Source organism: Ovis canadensis, chromosome 3, assembly GCF_042477335.2.
Source record: "Ovis canadensis isolate MfBH-ARS-UI-01 breed Bighorn chromosome 3, ARS-UI_OviCan_v2, whole genome shotgun sequence".
NCBI lineage: Eukaryota > Metazoa > Chordata > Mammalia > Artiodactyla > Bovidae > Ovis > Ovis canadensis.
Window position 1 is genome coordinate 168,137,987 of NC_091247.1, and position 17,495 is coordinate 168,155,481.

The 17,495-nt window shown below is 53.6% G+C and overlaps 1 protein-coding gene and 1 non-coding gene across 3 annotated transcripts in view; one reads left to right on the forward strand and one right to left on the reverse strand.

The window, feature by feature from the left end:
- The window catches only part of LRP1 (LDL receptor related protein 1), a 79,892-nt gene extending 67,880 nt beyond the window's left edge, over nt 1-12,012 (reverse strand). For both annotated transcript variants that reach the window (XM_069584935.1, XM_069584934.1), the window contains exons 1-3: nt 11,475-12,012; nt 2,979-3,101; nt 215-352 (exon numbers count right to left, since the gene is read on the reverse strand). In XM_069584935.1, coding sequence (XP_069441036.1) covers nt 215-352; nt 2,979-3,101; nt 11,475-11,541 — 328 coding nt within the window. In that variant the 5' untranslated portion in view covers nt 11,542-12,012. The remainder of the gene's footprint in view (nt 1-214; nt 353-2,978; nt 3,102-11,474) is intronic.
- Nucleotides 12,013-16,724: 4,712 nt separating this feature from the next.
- On the forward strand, nt 16,725-16,797 carry TRNAG-CCC (transfer RNA glycine (anticodon CCC)). Its single transcript has one exon. It is a non-coding gene; the product is annotated as a tRNA-Gly (tRNA).
- Nucleotides 16,798-17,495: the final 698 nt, after the last annotated feature.

Sequence of the window (17,495 nt, forward strand, 5' to 3'; positions counted from 1 at the left end):
TGGGAAACGGGGGACTGAAGAGGGGTAGTGACACGTGTTAGCACACACAGCCAGAGACGTGCCCGGGGCACAGGGCAGCAGGTCAGGCCTCGTGCCCTTTGCAGTCCAAGGACAGTGTGCAGACAGTGCTCAGCAGCAGGCCTTCAGACCCATCAGGTGCCCGGCGGAGAACTCACAGCATCCACCTGGGAGAGCAGAGGTGAAGAGCCCTTACCTCGGCAGTGGGGCCCCTCGTCCGAGCCGTCTGCGCAGTCCTGGACCCCGTTGCAGAGGCGGGACATGAGAATACACAGCTCGGTGCCAAGGCAGTTGTGCTCGTTCGGCTGACATCGCTGGGCCTTACTCTGCGGACCTGGGGGCAGACGGAAAGGTCGCTGTGGGCATGCTGGCTACAGAGGCTGTCTGGCCAGCTACTCACTGAGGGAGGGGCTGGGACTGGGGTTTCAGGCACCTGCAATTTTTAGATCTCAGGAGGCCTAGGGCCTGTGTTAGACTCTTCAGCCTTGGGCTCATCTATGCTACTCCCCATAGTAGCCACACCTGGGATCCGCCAGGTGGAGGGGATAACTAGGTTTCAGCAAAGAATCCACTACCCAGATGCCCCATGCTGTGGACCCCGAGGCTTCCACATTCTACACCAGGAAACAAAGCACCCTTCCTTCCCATAACATCCTGGGTCATAGAGCCTGGGCGGAGAGCTGGACCAAGTCTTCTAGAAATGCACTTTACAATATGAAGCATCATACATGGCTATTCAGCACTTGAAATGTGACCACTTCCAACTGGAAGTATAAAATGCGCACTGGCAAAAACAAACAAACAAAAAACCATTATAGCTCCCTGGCGGTCCAGTGGTTAGGGCTCTTTCACTGCAGTAGCTCCAGGTTCAGTCCCTGGTTGGGGAAATGTCATCCCACAAGGTGTGTGGAGGGGCCATAAGTAAATAAAATGTACACTGGTTTTTGAAGACTTAATACCACAGCCACAAAAAAGAATGCAAAAGGCCTCAATACTTTTATACGAAAAAATATGCTGAAATGATAATACTTTGTACACACTGAGTAAAATAAAGTTAAAATTAATTTCATCTGATTATTTTGATCTTTTTTTTTTTTTTTAAGTAGATGCTTATTTTTTTAGCCACATCCTATAGCATGTGGGATCTTAGTTCCGCAACCAGGGATTGAACCCATATCCCCTCTATGGGAAGGAGGAGTCTTGACCACCCAACCGCCGGGAAAGTTCCTATTTGGACCTTTTTTTGAATGTAGCTACTACAAAATTCAAAATTGAAACGCATGCTTTCCATTATATTTTTATGCAACACACTATGCTAGACCTCCACCCCAGAGCAGCCTGCCTGATGGAGGACTTTGGGAACTGTCAAAGGTTGTGGCCCGCTGGTGATGTCTCCACTTTCCTTGTTGCCCAAGAAGATGGGCTGCAGGAAGGACGGGACAGAGCTCTTCAGGGGATCCTAGGAGGCCAGGATCTAGGACACTGGCAGAGCCTGTGGGCTGGTAGACAGATCACTGGCCATGGGTTTCCAAGCCCAGACAAGATGTAAGAAGGTGCTTGCATGCAAGCACATCTGTCTGCCTGTGCTGGGGAGGAGTCACATGCAGAGGTAGGGGAGGTGTGTTCCATGGAGCACAGTGGTGTGGAGTGAGGTGAATCTATAAATCTCCACGTGTGCCGGTGCTGCCGGCCTCAGTATGTACATTTCCAGGTCCTCTTGGGAGCAAGTCTGGGTCTGTGTGTGTCTGGGGCATCTGTCTGCGTGCAGGTTCTGTCTCTGTATCCTCGTTTCAGAATGGTGACTCTGCATGGCTGCGAGAATGTGTTTGTGCCAGCGTGTGCCTCTGTGTGTGTATGTCGGCAGGGTAGGGGGAGTGAGTCAGGCCCCGGGAGCAGCTAAGTGTGAGTGTGATGGGTCTAGGAATGTGCACGAGTGGGGACAGTGAGCGGATATGTATATCTGCATCTAACTAAAGGATGGATAAAAAGAGCCAGATCTGGCCCCTCTGCACGGCTTTCTTGATCTTCAACACCAAACACTGGGGTCCGAAAAGTGGGGCATAAAGGTGGCCTGAGACGAGTAGACACTCCAGGCTGAGCCACCATAGAAACGCTTGTAGAATGTCCCTGGATCCCACACCTCCAGAGCAGGGTATCAAGGTGAGGCAGAGAGAACTAGTGGTTTCCTTTTCTGGCCCTAAAATTACCGCTAATAATTATGAGTGAGGGTGTGGAGATGGGGCTGGGACACGATAAAACCCAACAGAGAACGGAGAAAGACCTAAGAATGCAGGGTCCCCAGACCCCTGCCCAGACTAGCCCAGCAAGGGAGAGGCTCTGAAGGCGGAGACTTTGCCAGCTGCCCAGGACTCCAGGGTCCCGCCAGCAAGTTCTCCACCCCCCACTGGCAGGGTAAAGGCTGGGTGGGGACCTTTCTCCCAGTTTAACCAGCTGCCTCTGATTACACCACTTACTGAGGGTAGGGGGAGGGAGGAGGGCGGGAAATGCTCAGGGGTGGGGCTTCTGGTACAGAGATTGAGCCAGAGCCAGTGGCCTTTGGCCTGGGAACCTGAGGACAGGAAGGGGACCCAGCAAGACCCAGGGGCACCCATCAAGGATCAGGAGGCTCAGAGGTGGGAAGAAGCGGAAGGAGCCAGAAAGAAGGGAGGGGAACCTTCCAGCAAAGCTGTCAGCCCAGAGAATATGGTCTCAGGGAGGCTGGGGTTGGGGGCGGGTACAGCGGCTGAGGAAGCTCATTTTTGAGCATACCAAACACCTGGCCGGGCTCTTTGAAGAGCAGGGGGAGGACAGTTGGACAGTTTTAGCTGTGTCATGTACAAACAATCACAGAGCAAGGTCCACACCAGGCTCAAGCTCAACTGTCTTCATCGTAGACTGCTGGGCCAAAAGGAAAAGGGAAAAATCAGCGATGGGGGTAGGGATTTAGAAAAGGTACTTACAAATCTCGGGAGCCTCGTCAGATCCATCCGGGCAGTCCCTCTCACCATCACACCGCCAGCCTTTTGAGATGCAGGTGATCTGGTCTCTGCAGGCAAATTGCTTGGGGCTGCAAGTCTTAGGGACTAGGGCCAAGGGAAGAAAACAGGGGTGTGAATAGGGGTGGAGGCCGCTCTACAGTCTGAAAGCCCTCAAGGGTTCCTCCTCCTTCTTCAGGCAGTAGCAGTCTCCATCCGGCCCAGGCTCTAACCCAAGCTTCATGTGTGGAGCAGGGGTGGGAGGGAGGGGCTGGGGGTCACTTCTGAACACTGTGTACCTGAGATGGGGGAGGGGAAGGACGCGGGAAGCACACTGCTGCCGCCTGACTGACTCCTGTAGGCTGCCCATTGGGTGTGTGCTCTCCCAGCTCTCAGGACCAAAGCCCTTGTGTTCTCTGATACTCTGGTCAGACCACAGCAGCCTCCACTCTGCTGACTGAGAGTGATGGGGCATTTAGGTTTTTGACAGGTTTTCTCTTTATCTTCTCCATCCCACTAGAGGTCCAGAGCTGGTCTTTACTAACCTCTCTGCTCCTTCACCCTCTGGGACACTCCTGGTCCTTGGAACACATCACCCCACACATCTCCAACTCCTAACCACCAGGCCCTCCCCAGACGGGACGTGTGTTTGGGGTGCCCTTGGCACATGGGTGTCTCAGAGATGGCATCAACAGAGGAGTTCTGCCTCCACATCCATTCTCTAAACAGTCTCCCTTGCGGATGCCCTCAGAGTTAATAGGTACCTAAGACTGCTCAAGCCGACAGGGCTGGAGAGCCGAGGCAGGGGGATGGCTGGGGTGACCTGCAGGAGCTGGTTTCAGACCAGCCAACCCAAGAAGTTCCTATATCCAGGACCTCTTCTTTGCCCTAATCCCTCACCCCACCATCTGCTCTCTACACCCACCCCATTCTCTTACCTCATTCTCCAGGGATGAATTAAACATGGTAACACTAACTCTCATTGTTACCTCAGTATGTGCCCGGAAGTGTGATCAACCAGTTCTTTCCATATATCATCGCATTCAATCCTCTCCACAATATGACAAATTAGGTACGAGTAATACTATTTCCCAGATGAGGAAACCCAGCCTCAGAGGATGTGGGGTCACACAGCAGCCAAATGTCGCAATCAGGACTTAGACCGGTTTAGCCGACTCTAAGCTGTGAAGCAGCCAGTTGACACCAGGCTCCCCATTTCCACTGAGAGGTCTTCAGGCGCTATTCCTCCCAACCCTGTCAGCATGTCCTCCTCGGGAGGGAGGCAAGCCCCACCTCCTTCACTGCTGCCCCCCAGTCTCCCAGCCCTGCATTGCCTCTTCCTCGATCTGCGTCCATCCCGCTTCTCTTCGGCTGTCATGCACCAGAGCCCAGCTCTGTGCCAGGCAGTAAATGAGGCACTGGGGTGCCCAGGAGGGGCAGGGTGGCCCCTCAGGAGCCATGGCGCCCCAGGAAGACCGCAGGGCAGAGTGAGCTCAGGGCTGGGACGGAGCAGAAGAAAGTGTGCCGGGGCTCTGAGCAGGGAGGGATGGGCTCTGAGGAGAGCCACACTGGGAAGACGTCCTCCCCCCAACCCCCGCCTCTGGCAGCGGGGACTGCGCTCAGGCCGCCGGCCAGGGTGAGAGCCAAGTTCAGGAAACACATCAAGGATGGCCTGGCTAGGCCCCCCACCCTGGAGCCCCCTCCCCTGCCCCCCCACCCTGAGCAGGGAATAAAGGCCCCTTGAGGAGGCGGATAATGCTGAGTTCATTGCCCCACTGGGCCAGCTGTGAGGTCTTCCCGGGAAACTGCTAGGCAGCCTAGTTAGCATGCCGGAGAACGGTCCTCTTCCCCTGGCTGGCCGAGATGGGCTGGGGTTGGCGGGGGAGAGCGGTGGTAGAGGGGGCTGGAATGGGATTCAGAGGCAGATGGGCTGTTTGGAGCCCAGACAGGTCCCCATGCCCATCCCTGCCCCCACCTGGATTTAGCAGTCCATGCCCCCACTCCTCGCCGGGTAGAACTCACAGCCCAGGCCCGAGGTCACTGGTTGGTCACTCCAATCTCCCCTCTATTCCACATCCCAGCCACGATCCCCCCCTGCTTTGGCCCTCACTTTCTCACTTTGTCCCCTTGCTGTCCCCCACCCCCATTTTTGGCCTGAGCTCGACAGAGGAAACAGCAGCTGGCAAACTCCAAAAGCTGGAATGAGAGAGATTCACAAACCAGATGTGCTTTTGCGAGGGAGGGGAGTGGGGGATGGGGAGTGAAAGGAAGAGGAGCCCCTGGGGCCCTGGCCCACAGCAGACCCCTCCGGCCGGGGCGGGTGACTGGGCGCACACCAGGGCAGCACAAGGACCTAAGAGATGCAGGAAGCACTTCCTTTCTGTCAGGGATGGTGGAGAAAAGACCTGAGTTTGAAGGCTAAGGCCTGTCTTTGATTTCCTTCATAGGGAAAGGGGAGGAAAGGAACAAATAACCTACTTTGGGGCAGTCTACACGGGCCAAGGGAAGCCTCATTCGGAGGTGGAGGGTGTTGCAGTGGGGGTGGGGTCGGAAACCTGTAATCTGCTTAGAGCCCGCAGCCAACCCCACTCCCCTCAGCTGCGCCTTCTGCGTCTGATGCCAGCACCCAGAAAACCCAGCTAGGTGGCCCCAGATGAGGGAACAACATGGCCCTACATTAGGGAGCAACTAGTGGCCTCCCCTGGCTCCCACCCCTTGGGAGATCTGGGGGTTTCTAAGGATATGAGCTAACACTTTTCAACATGGTGACTCTGCGTCAGCACCTGGGCTGAGACACTTTGTACATATTAACTCATTTAGATCCTCAAACCCTGTGACGTGGCTACGGTTGCAATCCCCATATACAGATGAGAAAACTGAGGCATAAAGCAATTAGTAACTGAACAGGCGACTTCTTACTGGCCATGACAGCGGCGCAGAAGGATGAAAAATGGGAATGGCAGGGTCCTCTGGCACCGGGAGTGGGGATGGGAATTACAGGAGGTGGCCCTGGCCTTCAAGGCTCCTCAGAGAGGGGAGACAGTGGAGAAGATGGCAAGGGATAAGAACAGGACAGCAGAGGGAAAAAGGAAGGAGGAGAGAACGACAGAGGGAGAGCGAGCGAGGCTGCAGAGAGAACACCAGGACACAGGGGCTGTCTGTTCTCAGCTTTGCCCGGAGATGAATGTGACCGCCATGCTAACTCTGGCCAACACCCCTGCACCCCCCCAAACCCAGGCACCCAGCCCAGCCACGGCCCCCAGGGCCACCAAGCTGGAGCCGGAACAGGAGGTGTCGGGTTGGGTGTGCACCCAGACACAACACGGACCCCACTGCCCTGCTTGAGCTTTGGCTGTGTCCTGTCCCATCCTGAGGCCTTGGGGAGAGGGTGGGGAAGGGTGGCAAGGGTGCCTGAGCAGAGAAGGGAGGGCAACAAGCAAGTAGAGCCCTGAGGGAGACTTCTAGAGGAGGGGACCCATCGTTTGATCCCTCGGGAGCAGAGACGGAGAGGAAGAGAGGGGGGTGAGATTTCCTAAAGACCCAGGAGACCTGAGGCAGGGTGAGGGTGAAGGAGAACCCTGAGGCCCTTTGCAAGAGCAGACACAGCAGAGGGAGAGACAGGCTGTGTACGGGGGATGTTTTCTAAAAGGAACCACATGATAAAGCTAAGGGGACAGAGGAGCCAGGGGGTGGCCAGGGAGTGTGGGGGGGTGGGGGCCAGAGCTTGCAGGAATCTAAACTTTCAAACATACGGGGGTGGGGCGGCAGGGGCCTCCCAGGCCCAAACCCAGAGCTTTTCACTGAATTTTATGTATTTTGGGTGTTACCCGGTGGCTCCTTCCCCGCAGCTCAGTGAGGCTCAGACACATTTTTGTCATTCCTGAGTCTGGGCCTCTGCTTTGCGGCCTGGACAGACAGACAGGATGGCTTGGGCTGCCGGGGGGAGGGGGATGGTCTCCCCCTCCATCCTGAGTCAATATTGACTCAGTGGGACATTAGCCTGACCTCCCCACCATCTTTTCCTCCATGCTTCCCCCCCCCCACCCCCGCAAGTAAAGTCCAGACCCCTTAAATGCCTCCAGAGGTCAGCATATCTCTCACCAGGCCTTCAGAAGCCCTCTTCACCTACCCCCAACCCCCTGCACACACAGCCATAGAAATAAAAGCTCTAAGCTCCTGACCAAGTCCCCACACCTCTCTCCAGTTCTCAAGTCACGAGGAAGTTCTGCCAGAAGTCTAACTTCCCTCCGCCTTTCTGAATTATCTGCATTCTCCCTCTTATTCAACCCACAAAGGGTATCAAGTTCCCTTCTTCCAGAAACATTCTCTCCCAAATTAGTGGAGGGGGAAAAAGAGAGAGGAACTTGGAAGAAAGTGGAGGGAGAACTTTTACTGCCGAAATGGAGATTCCCAGTTTGGCCTGAGATGGGAATAACAACTCCAAAATGGAGAGCACGGGGGAGAGCCCAGGAGAGATTTCTGCTCCCAGATAGCTTTTGGGATACCAAGAGGCCTGGATGGAGGTGGATGGAGACAGGCAGAGACAAAGCATGACACAGAGACTGAGAGAGACTGGACAGAGAACGCCACAACAGGAGGAGAGAGGATGAGATAAGAGAGATTAGCTAGGAGAATGAGAGACAGAGGTTCTTGGAGGCCAAGACAGCACATACCAATGATAGACAGAGGAAAAAACCTAGGAAGAGGGTCTCAGCCCAGAGGTTGCCAAGATAATGGCACAGCTGTCTTGGGATGAACCTGGAGAAAAACATCCCTGAGATTCAGGGTGGGGAAGCATGTATCTTTACTCAGGCAAGTGGAGTCCCGGCCCTACCACTGTCTGACCCCAGGCAAACTCAGAATAGGGGCCATTGCCTCCCACAGAATTGGGAGGGTGGTAGGAAGGAAGATGGAAGCTCTTCAACGGGAAGGCCAAGGCCTCAGAGAGACCCTCATCTCCCCTGTGGTGCAAGAGGGGTAAATGCTGCCCTCCACTGTCCCTCGCCTCTTTCCCAGGGAGGCTTTACACTGGGGCCTAGGGCCACTGCACCGGAAGCAATCCCAGAGTCAACTACTTCCTTCTCCAAACAATGTGGGATCCTGTTAAAAACTGGGCTGAAATATGGGACTGAACACAGTGGGGTGGGCTGAGATGCTCCAAACACACCCAGCACACAGTTCCACCAGGTCAGGGACCCTTGCATGGTCCCACTGCATTCAGATTGCCCAAGGGTGAGGAGCCCGCTTCAAGAGCTGGAGAACTTGAATGCTGGAGAGCTCACAGAGGGCTGGGGGCTGGGGCTGAGAGGAGGCTACTGAGGCGGGTAATAAGCCTTAAGCTTGGGGTTTTGATATGCAAAGGCTGAGGCTACAGCAGGAGGAAAGAAAGTTAGACTAGGTAAGGAAGGGCTTCCCAAAGGAGTTTTGAAAAGTCGGGGTTGGGAGGGGGATTTGGACAGGATCTGGCTCTGGCCAGCGCCCCTCCTGCCCCTCCTGTCCCTCCTGCCTCTCCCGCCCGGCTGACATCCTTAAGAGGCCCAGTGATGGGGAGTGGCTGGGGGGAAAATAATAGAGAAAATGGAGGAACGGGGGTGGCTAAGATTGGGAGAAAAGGAAGTTTTGAGAAGCAGCCTCAAACATCAAAATATACCTCCATCCCCAAATCAATGTCCTCACGTCCCTGGTTTAAAAGACAAGGGTGAGGGGAGATAATCAGGCATCTGGGTCTGACCAGGGGAGAAAGGAGTTTGGAACCATTTCTCACAGAGCCAGGAAGCTCAGCCTCATAACTAAGTTCACTGTCCAGCTTGTCTGATAACAGGTAATATACTGGCTCAAGGGGGTATGTGGAGATGGGTAGGAGACAGGGAGGCAGCCAGCCCTCCCCACTACAAAAGTTTCCTAATCTCAGCAGAGACCTCAATGATCTCTCTTCTCACTCTCCAGCCCATCTGTTTCTCCAGCCTCCCAGGAAGCAAGTAGACCCAGTTCTGTCTACTAGCGAGGAGTGACATCGCTCCCCAAAGAGAAGGGGACCCTGGGGATTGGGTTCAGGCACAACAGAGAAGGCGGAAGTGCTGGAGAAGGACCTAGGGCTGCTCCCCTGAAGGCAAAGCAGCAGGGTCCATGCGAGCCAGCAGCAGGAAGGAAGGTTAGACACTGAGGGAGGTAAGCTGGAGCCAGGACATGCCCTTCTCTGGAAATCGAAGGAGAAAGTTCTGTGTCTGTGGGCCCCAGGCATGAGGGCAAGGGTAGGATATAGGAACCCCTGGGCGGTCCTGGACGACATTGGCCCTACAGGTCTGTGCAGTCTCCCTTTCCCACTCCCCATTCTCACTCTGGATGAGTCATATTCCCACCCCAAAGGTGAGAGCAGTAATGTGAGTTTGGGGAGGGGTCCTCTCCCTAGAGGCGTCTCTGGTGGCTCATCGGTGACTACTTCGCCTGCAATGCAGGAGATGCAGATTCGATCCCTAGGTCCGGAAGAGCCCCTGGAGGAGGAAATGGCAACCCACTCCAGTATCCTTGCTGGGAAAATCCCATAGACACAGGAGCCTGGCAGGTTACAGTCTGTGGGGTCTCAGAGTTGCCCAGGACTTCGGATAGAGTTTGGCTTGAGCTGGGGTTACAGCTGTGGGCTGGGTGGAAACTTACAAAAGGGTGGGAGACCATTAAGGAAAACATGTCCCGTCTCCTTCCTCCACTCACCACCCACCAACTTGGTGGGGTAATTACCTGAGGGGTGAAGCTCCCTGGGGCCATTCCTGACTGGGCTGGGGCCCTTGTCTACTTTCCACAGAGACCCCCTCTTCTTTCTGCCTAACTCCATCCTCCTTCCATCATGGGGCTCTTGATGTGTCACTCTTTCTCTCTTAAAATGCTTTTCTATCCCTTCCAGATCTCTCTACCTCAGTTTCCCCTCTCACTTAACAGGATTAAGAACAAGAGGAAACAACACCCATAACTGAGGAAATCACAGGCAAGGGCTGGTGGTCTGAAGGGTATTCCGGGTACAGCTTCTTTCCTCTTCTCCATGAGGGGTGAGTGGTAGGTGGACAGAGTCCCCAAGATGGTATAATTGAGAGCTACTGAATATACTGTCCTATATATTTCCTGTCCCCCAACACCCCTCCCAGCTGAAGCAAGTTGCGGGGAGGGGAAGAGTTAATCCAGTGTCAGAGAAAAACTTTCCCAATCCCAATCTGGCAGAATTGAGAAGATGGAGGAGGGGTGCACAATGGTATTGGGTGCAGATTTTTTTTCCTGAATGAGAAGATTAAAGTGACGGGAATGGATCAGATCCCACCCCTACTCAAATCAGGGGCCCAGCCCAGCCCAACCCCATGACCCCAGCCCAAATCTTGAGCAAGACTTGAACCAGTGACTCACAAGTAAGAGGGAAAATAGCTGACACTAAAAAAAAACCAAGAGGGCACCTCTTTCTCCAAAAGGACACAGTTCTTGCCCAAAGCTAACTGCAATATACAAAGTGTGTGTGTACGAGGGGAGGAGGGGAAGTGGTGGAGAGAAATAAATACATCTACCTAAGGAGCAGGGAATTAGGGGTGGGGGCATGACATAACCCCCATCCAACCTCCAGCTCTCCTTCTAGTCCAAACTGTGATCAAGCCAGAAGTCAGGGAGAGAGCAGCCTTCTTCCACCCTCCCACTTCAGCATTCCAGGCCATTCTCCAGTCCCCTTCCCCAATGATGACATCTGACGTTTTTTCATCTCAAAGCTCCCAGGAATTAAGAAGGAAAATTCAAAGTCATATAGCTTCGCCTGCCCCCACCCGCTACACCCCCCAGTACAGCTCTTTCCAGGCTACTGACAGAGGCCCTGAGAGGGGGAAGTGCTCATTTCGGAACCCAGACTGGCAGCCTGCTAAATCCTGGACTCAGGCCTCCAAGCCTGGTCTCCAAGGGCCCAGATTCCACACCCAAGCAGGGGGCCTTCCCGTGGCCCTCCCTCTCCCGACCCAAAGCCAGTCCCCGTCTAGCCTACCCTCTGCCCAGCAGGGCACCCGACCCGGCTCTCCCTTCCAGATTCAGAGGCCACAGCAAAAGGACCCCCGCCCCCTTTTGCAGCCAGTACATTGCAAATCCGGATTCCTTTACAATTTAGATGGGGGTGGGGGGGGGTAGAGGATGTAGGGGAGGCAGAGGCCCTCCCCGAACAGAGATAGGAGAAGGCCTCTAGATCCCAGGATCAGAAAAAGGGGGGTCCCTCTTCTCCCTTCCCAGGCCTCTGGTCTTTGTTTGGGCTGAGGGGGGGGTCCCCAGAAGCATCATTTGCCCAAGGCCCCCATCCTCCAAATTGGACCCCCATCCCCGCCCCCAGCTGGGCCGCTGCAGTGTCAGCTGGACTGGGATAACAAAAGGCACCCCCTCCCGCGACTCCCTTTCCCATCCGAACGCAGGAGTGGGGGCTGGGGAGTGAGTGTCCCCAAGGGTCCAAGGGGGCCGCGGAATCTCACTCACCGTCGACAGCGGCCGCGACCAGAGCAGAGAGCAGGGGCAGCAACAGCAGCAGCGGCGGGGTCAGCATGGTGTGGGCTGATGCCAGCAGCAGCCCCTCTCCTCTGGTCCTGTTACTTCTCGCCGTCGCCCCCCCCCAATTGGGGGGCCCCCCTTTTTCCTCCTCCCTCCCTTCTCCTCTATTCTTATCCTATCCTTCAGCAAAGCGCACCAGGGGCGTGGGTGAGGATGTAGAGTTCGGAGCCCCTTGGGGAGGGCCTGCAGACGGGGCTGCACTCTCTGTCCCCAAATCCAAACCCTTCACCCCCTGCTTTTCTCTTCGTTCCTCTTTTTCCCCCTCCCGGGGCGAAGCTCACAGCCCCATCTCCGAGCCGCCTCCGGCTGCAAAAATGCACAATTGGGAGGAGGCGGGGTGGGGGGGTGGGGGGCGTGGACCGGGTGGGGGAGCCTTTGGAAGGGGCCTGATGGAGCTCTGGGGGCTCCCCTCGTTTCCGCCTCCTCAGTGCACGGGCCTGGAGCTCGCACCACTGTTCCCGGGACTGAGGTGCCGCGGGGCGGGCTGAGTTGGGGGGGGAGGAGAGGGAGGGGACCGGGAGAGGAGGGAGGGAGAAAAGGGGCGGGGAAAGAAAAAGCCGGGGCGGGGGGTAGAAAGAGCTACGCGGCAATCCTCCGAGTGCGCATGCGCTGATTTGGCGCGCTGCCCTGGGGAGGGGGAGTCAGAGGAGCGACAAGATTTGGAGCTCTGGCAAGCGGTCCGAGAGCGGGGGTTCCTGGGGCCCCGCTGGTTGGTTTTGGGCTTGGAGTGCCCATTCCCCTGACTGGGCCCTTCTGCCTGGCGCTCGAGAACTGAAGCGGCGAGAGGGATTGGGCAGGGGGCGAAGAGAGCTGAGCCGCTTGGCTTTGAAACTCGGTGTCTCGCCCTAGGATTTCAGGCCCCGTCTGGGGATCTAAGATCAGGAGGTGTGGACCGAGGCCTGATCTCCTGGGGGAACCCTGACTGTGACTCCCCTGCCTGGGGTGGAGGCGGGTTGGGGGCCGCCAGACCGTGGGGAAGATGCGGGGAGAGGCTGAGCTTTGATTTGGAGACATTGTCAGACCCGGACCGGGATTGGGGCCTGCGGCGGAGGGGGGCGGGGTGGGGGAGGGGCCGAGAAGGCCCGCCCCCACCTCGCTCCAGGGCTTGGCGTAAACAGGGGCACCCGCGGGGACACGCCGGAGCTTGTCCGCCTGCCTAGGGCTTGGGGATGGAGCCCACCTTAGCACCCGCCCTGTCCTGCTCGCCTGGCACTGGGCGCGGGAGGGGCAGGCCCTGGTTAGGAGGGCGGTGAGTCACCAGCGGGTGGGGCTGAGGAAGGTCCACCCGCTTCGTCCCAAGAGGTCGGGGCTCATTTATTTTTTTGTTTGGTGTTTTGTTTTTTTATACCTTCTGACTGGCTTCCCACCAAGTCGGGGTTTTAAATTCCGAGCAACGGGGATTTGGAATAAGATGAGGGACTCTTGGACCTCTGTTTCCAGGCCTCGAGTTCTTCTAAGGAGGTGTCTGCTGGGTCCCGGACCTTTGTCCTAGGCAGAGTCCACAAGGGACTCCTAGCTCGGGGTCCACGGGGCGCCGGGCGGCTCCCGGAGCCCAACACCGTGCTTCTGGCCGCTGCCCCCTTCTGGGCGGTGTTTTCCCGCTGTACTTCGGGTGTCTGACTTTCTGGTGTCTGGAAGTCGGAGTTCAGGGAGACAGCCAGCAATGCTGGCTGCCAGAAACTGACGTTAGAGTTGAGGGAGGCTTGCGCCACCCTTCTCCCTCTTAAAATTCTAGGCAAGGAAAGGCCCCACATCTTCACTCCAGTCGGGCCCTGGCAGAAAGCAGAGCAGCATGGAGGGCTTGTCTGCTGAGAGAAGCGACAGCCAGAGAAGAATCCAGAAACAGCTAGACCTTTCCTCCAAACCAGAGCTTCCTCCAGTCGAGCTTTGCTCAGGGCCAAGGCCACCTGCCTTTAGTCTCCCGGGCCGGAAACCTTAGGCTTTTTGCCAACCGGTCTTCTGGGCCTTTATCGATCTTACAAACCTGGGCTCAGGACTTACCATTTTTTCCTTTGAAATAGAGCTCAGATTTTTCCTCCGTTTCCACTGCCAGAGTTTCTCTCGGTCCGGGGTGGGGTCTTATTCATCCCTTCATCCAGACCTCATGGGCTAACACATGTAACATGGGTCACATGGCAGGAACTTACTAAAGGTTTTTAATGAACACCTACTAGGTTCCTTCTCCCAGAACCCCTTCCCCATATTGTCATCCAAGTAAAGTCAGATAGAAACAGAGTCCAGGGGACTTCCCTGATGGTCCAGTGGATAAGATTCTGAGCTCCCAATCCCTGGTCAGGGATCTAAGATCCCATACACTGCAACTACTGAGCCTGTGCACCACGACTAGAGAGCCCACACGCACTGCAGTTAGAGAAGCCCAAGCATTGCAGCCAGACCCAGCACCGCCCAAAGGGAAAAAGAAACAGACTTCAGGCAGCTTTGAAGGGAAAAAGCTAGCTGGAGTGAGCATACATAGCCTGAGAAGGTTGTGAGGGGGGCAGCCCTGTTTCTCAGCCCTCCCTGATACCTCTCTTATGCAGGTGAATCTTCCTGGAACTGCTTCCTCTGTTTCCTCCTGGCTGGGGAACCTCTATTGGGTGTCCATAGACAACAGAATGATCACATGTCAACTCTTCTTCCAGTCTTCTTCCAGAATCTGGCCTCAGTGAACATGTCTCACTTGCGAACCTCCCAGTCCCTGCTGTCTCCTGGATATGACTGTGTGTTTATTTTTATTAACTTTATATTGTAAATAATAATAATAATAATACTTAGTGGTTGCAGAACTCAAGAGTATACAAGGTGAAAAGTAAACTTGCCACACTTCATGCTCCCATTCTTCAGTCCCACTCTCAGAATAACCACTACTAAGAGTTTCCTGGGTCTCCTTCCAGGAGATTTTTCAAAAACCATAAACAGAATTCCCTGGTGGTCCAGTGGTTAGGATTCCATGCTTTCACTGCCGGAGGTCTGGGTTCAGTTCCTGGTTGGGGAACCAAGATACTGTAAGCTACTTGGTGCAGCCAAAATAAAATAATAAACAAATATAAATAAACATCTTTTAAAACTTCAAATCAGCTCATTAAGTATATACTGTTCTGGAACTTGCTTTTTCTCAATTACCTCATCTTGATCCCTTTCCCATTGTACACACACACCTAAGTCACTCTTTACATGGACTCCTTGGGACCTCCTTCTTGGATACTCCATAGTCTACTGGGATTGTTGGGCACTCGGGTTATTTCCAATGTGTGAAGTACTGAGGTTGTCACTATAAGACGAGACTATATTTCTACCTGAGCCTTTACTTATACTCTTCTCTCAGCTCCTTCCTACTCTCCTCAGCAAGGCTCTCCTGTTATTCTCACTCTGCACATCTCTCTACCAAGCTTGCTCTGAAGACAACCTCAGTACCTAGAATTTGGCACTTAATTTTGTGATTTTGTGTCTACCATCAGACCATAAACTCCCTATGGGCAGGTATCATGTCCCTTTACTTATTTGTATCCACACAGTGTTAGGACCTCTTGATTGTTAGGTTGGTGAACTTACAGGAGTGTTAGGGGTAGCGGTGTCTGCACTGGTAAAGGAGACCATCATGATTACCATCAAATGGGATGTGACTGTAAGAATTGTCTCCGTATTTCTCCTATAGCACCCATTATGCGATCGCTCTCTGCCTCGACTTCTTCTCTTTCTCCCCACTTCTGCTCTAAAGAAGCTTTTTCCATCTTCACATCCTTGGGTTGGAATTATAACCAAATAGGGGAAACCACAGAGGAATTCTGTGCAATCTATGATCAGGTTATCAAGAATGGTGACAGCAGGCAAAGAAATTGGTGGAGAGAATACCTCGTTTTCTTGGGATCTCCCAGCAGATTATTAAACATGTCCCTTTCCTTCCCTGGTGGCTCAGAGGGTAAAGCATCTGCCTGCAATGTGGGAGACCCGGGTTCGATCCCTGGGTCAGGGAAGATCCCCTGGAGAAGGAAATGGCAACCTAGTCCAGTATTCTTGCCTGGAGAATCCCATGGATGGAGGAGCCTGATAGGCTACAGTCCGTGGGGTTGCAAAGAGTTGGACATGACGGAGCTACTTCACTTTCCTTTCCACTTTCCTTTTCCTGAGTGTAACAGGCACTGAGAAAGGGACATTAAGAGGGCAGCCCTGGAATTGAATGTCAGGCCAGAGGCTGGCACCACCTAGCGGTCAGATAAAGAAGTGTAAACAGGAAAAATGGGAAGGGTTTGTTGGAAGATGGGAAGAGAACCAAGATTGAGTACTTTCCATATACCAAGACCAGGCAGTAGATTTTACATGGGTTATTTCACTTAAGTTTTACAACTACCTTGTGGCATAGGTGTTATTTTCAGTTTGTAGATATGGAAATAGTCTCAGAAAAGGCAGATTTGAGGAATCTGCCTCAAATCACAGTGTGGGTTGGAGCCCGGTTTCCTTTCATTTAAAAAACATTTATTAGGTACCTCATATGGGCTTCCCTGGTGGCTCAGAGGGTAAAGCATCTGCCTGCAATGCAGGAGATCTAGGTTCAATCCTTGGGTTGGGAAGATCCCCTGGAGAAGGAAATGGCAACCCACTCCAGTATTCTTGCCTGGAGAATCCCATGGATGGAGGAGCTTGGTGGGCTATAGTCCACGGGGTTGCAAAGAGTTGGACATGATTGAGTGACTTCGCTTTCATTTATGTGCCAGTTACATTGGTAGGCACTAGAGATGAGATGGAAACATGCAGTCTCAGCCTTCAAGGTGTGTGCAGGTTAATGGGGTTGAGCAACTAGATCACTGACAATTACAACAAAGGACCTTAATGCCTGGGATAAAGGCACATGGCACAGAGGGCCATGGGAACCAGGACAGGATACCAATCCCAGATAAGAGGGTCAAAGCAGGGCAGAGTGGATGATACCAGGCTATGTGTTGAAAGAGAGGAAGGAGATGGCCAACAATGACAGAAGGAAAGGGTGTTTTAGGCTGCAGGACAGGCAAAGACATGTAGGCATGAAGAAATTTGAAACTCTTAAGGCAAATGTGGTATGGTGGAAGCTTAAGGTACTTGTTGGGGGGAGATAATGGATGAAGTATCAGAGAGCCTAACCACAAAAGGTGATGTTAGCCACACTAAAGACTTATAATTTTTATCTGAAAGTAGCGGGGGGATTCCCTGGTGGTCCAGTGGTTAAGACTTTGCACTCCCAATACAGGGGGCCTGGGTTCGATTCCTGGTCGGGGAACTAAATCCCACGTGCCACAACGAAGACTCCATGCAACCAAATAAATAAAAAATAAATATTAAAAATAAATGAAAGTAGAGGGGAACCAGGTGAGAAATTGAATGAAGCCCTTAATGCACCAGCCCCAGAACTGAATAGGAAGAGGATTCCAGGCTAAAGAGGCAGGATCAAGTATATTAATTTGCTTATCATGTTGGCCTAGAGAATAGTAACAGAGCAACAGGGAAAGCTGGGTCTAGAAACTGTGGCTCACATTAGAATGTTCTCAAGTTTTCAGATTTTGGCAGCACATTTAAATCAACTGGGGAGCTTTTAAAATCCCAATGCTAACAGAAAGATAAAGATAAAAACAATTCCTCAATGCCAGAGGACTTTACTACTTGACTTTGAGACTTGCAGGCTATGATAATCAAGACACTATAGTTCTGGGATGAGGTCTGACAAACAGTTCCATGGGATAGAATAGAGAGCCAGAAATAGACTAACAAACTTAAAGGTCGTTTAATCCTTTCTTAAATTTGGCTTGTGCTGGGTCTCAGTTGTGGCACACGAGGTCTTCGATCTTTGCTGCAGCATATGTTGCAGTGTGCAAACTCTTAGTTGGCCTGTGGGATCTAGTTTCTCAATCAGAGATCAAATCCAGTTCCCCTGCGTTGGGAGCTGGAGCATTAGCCACTGGACCACTGGACCAGGGAAGT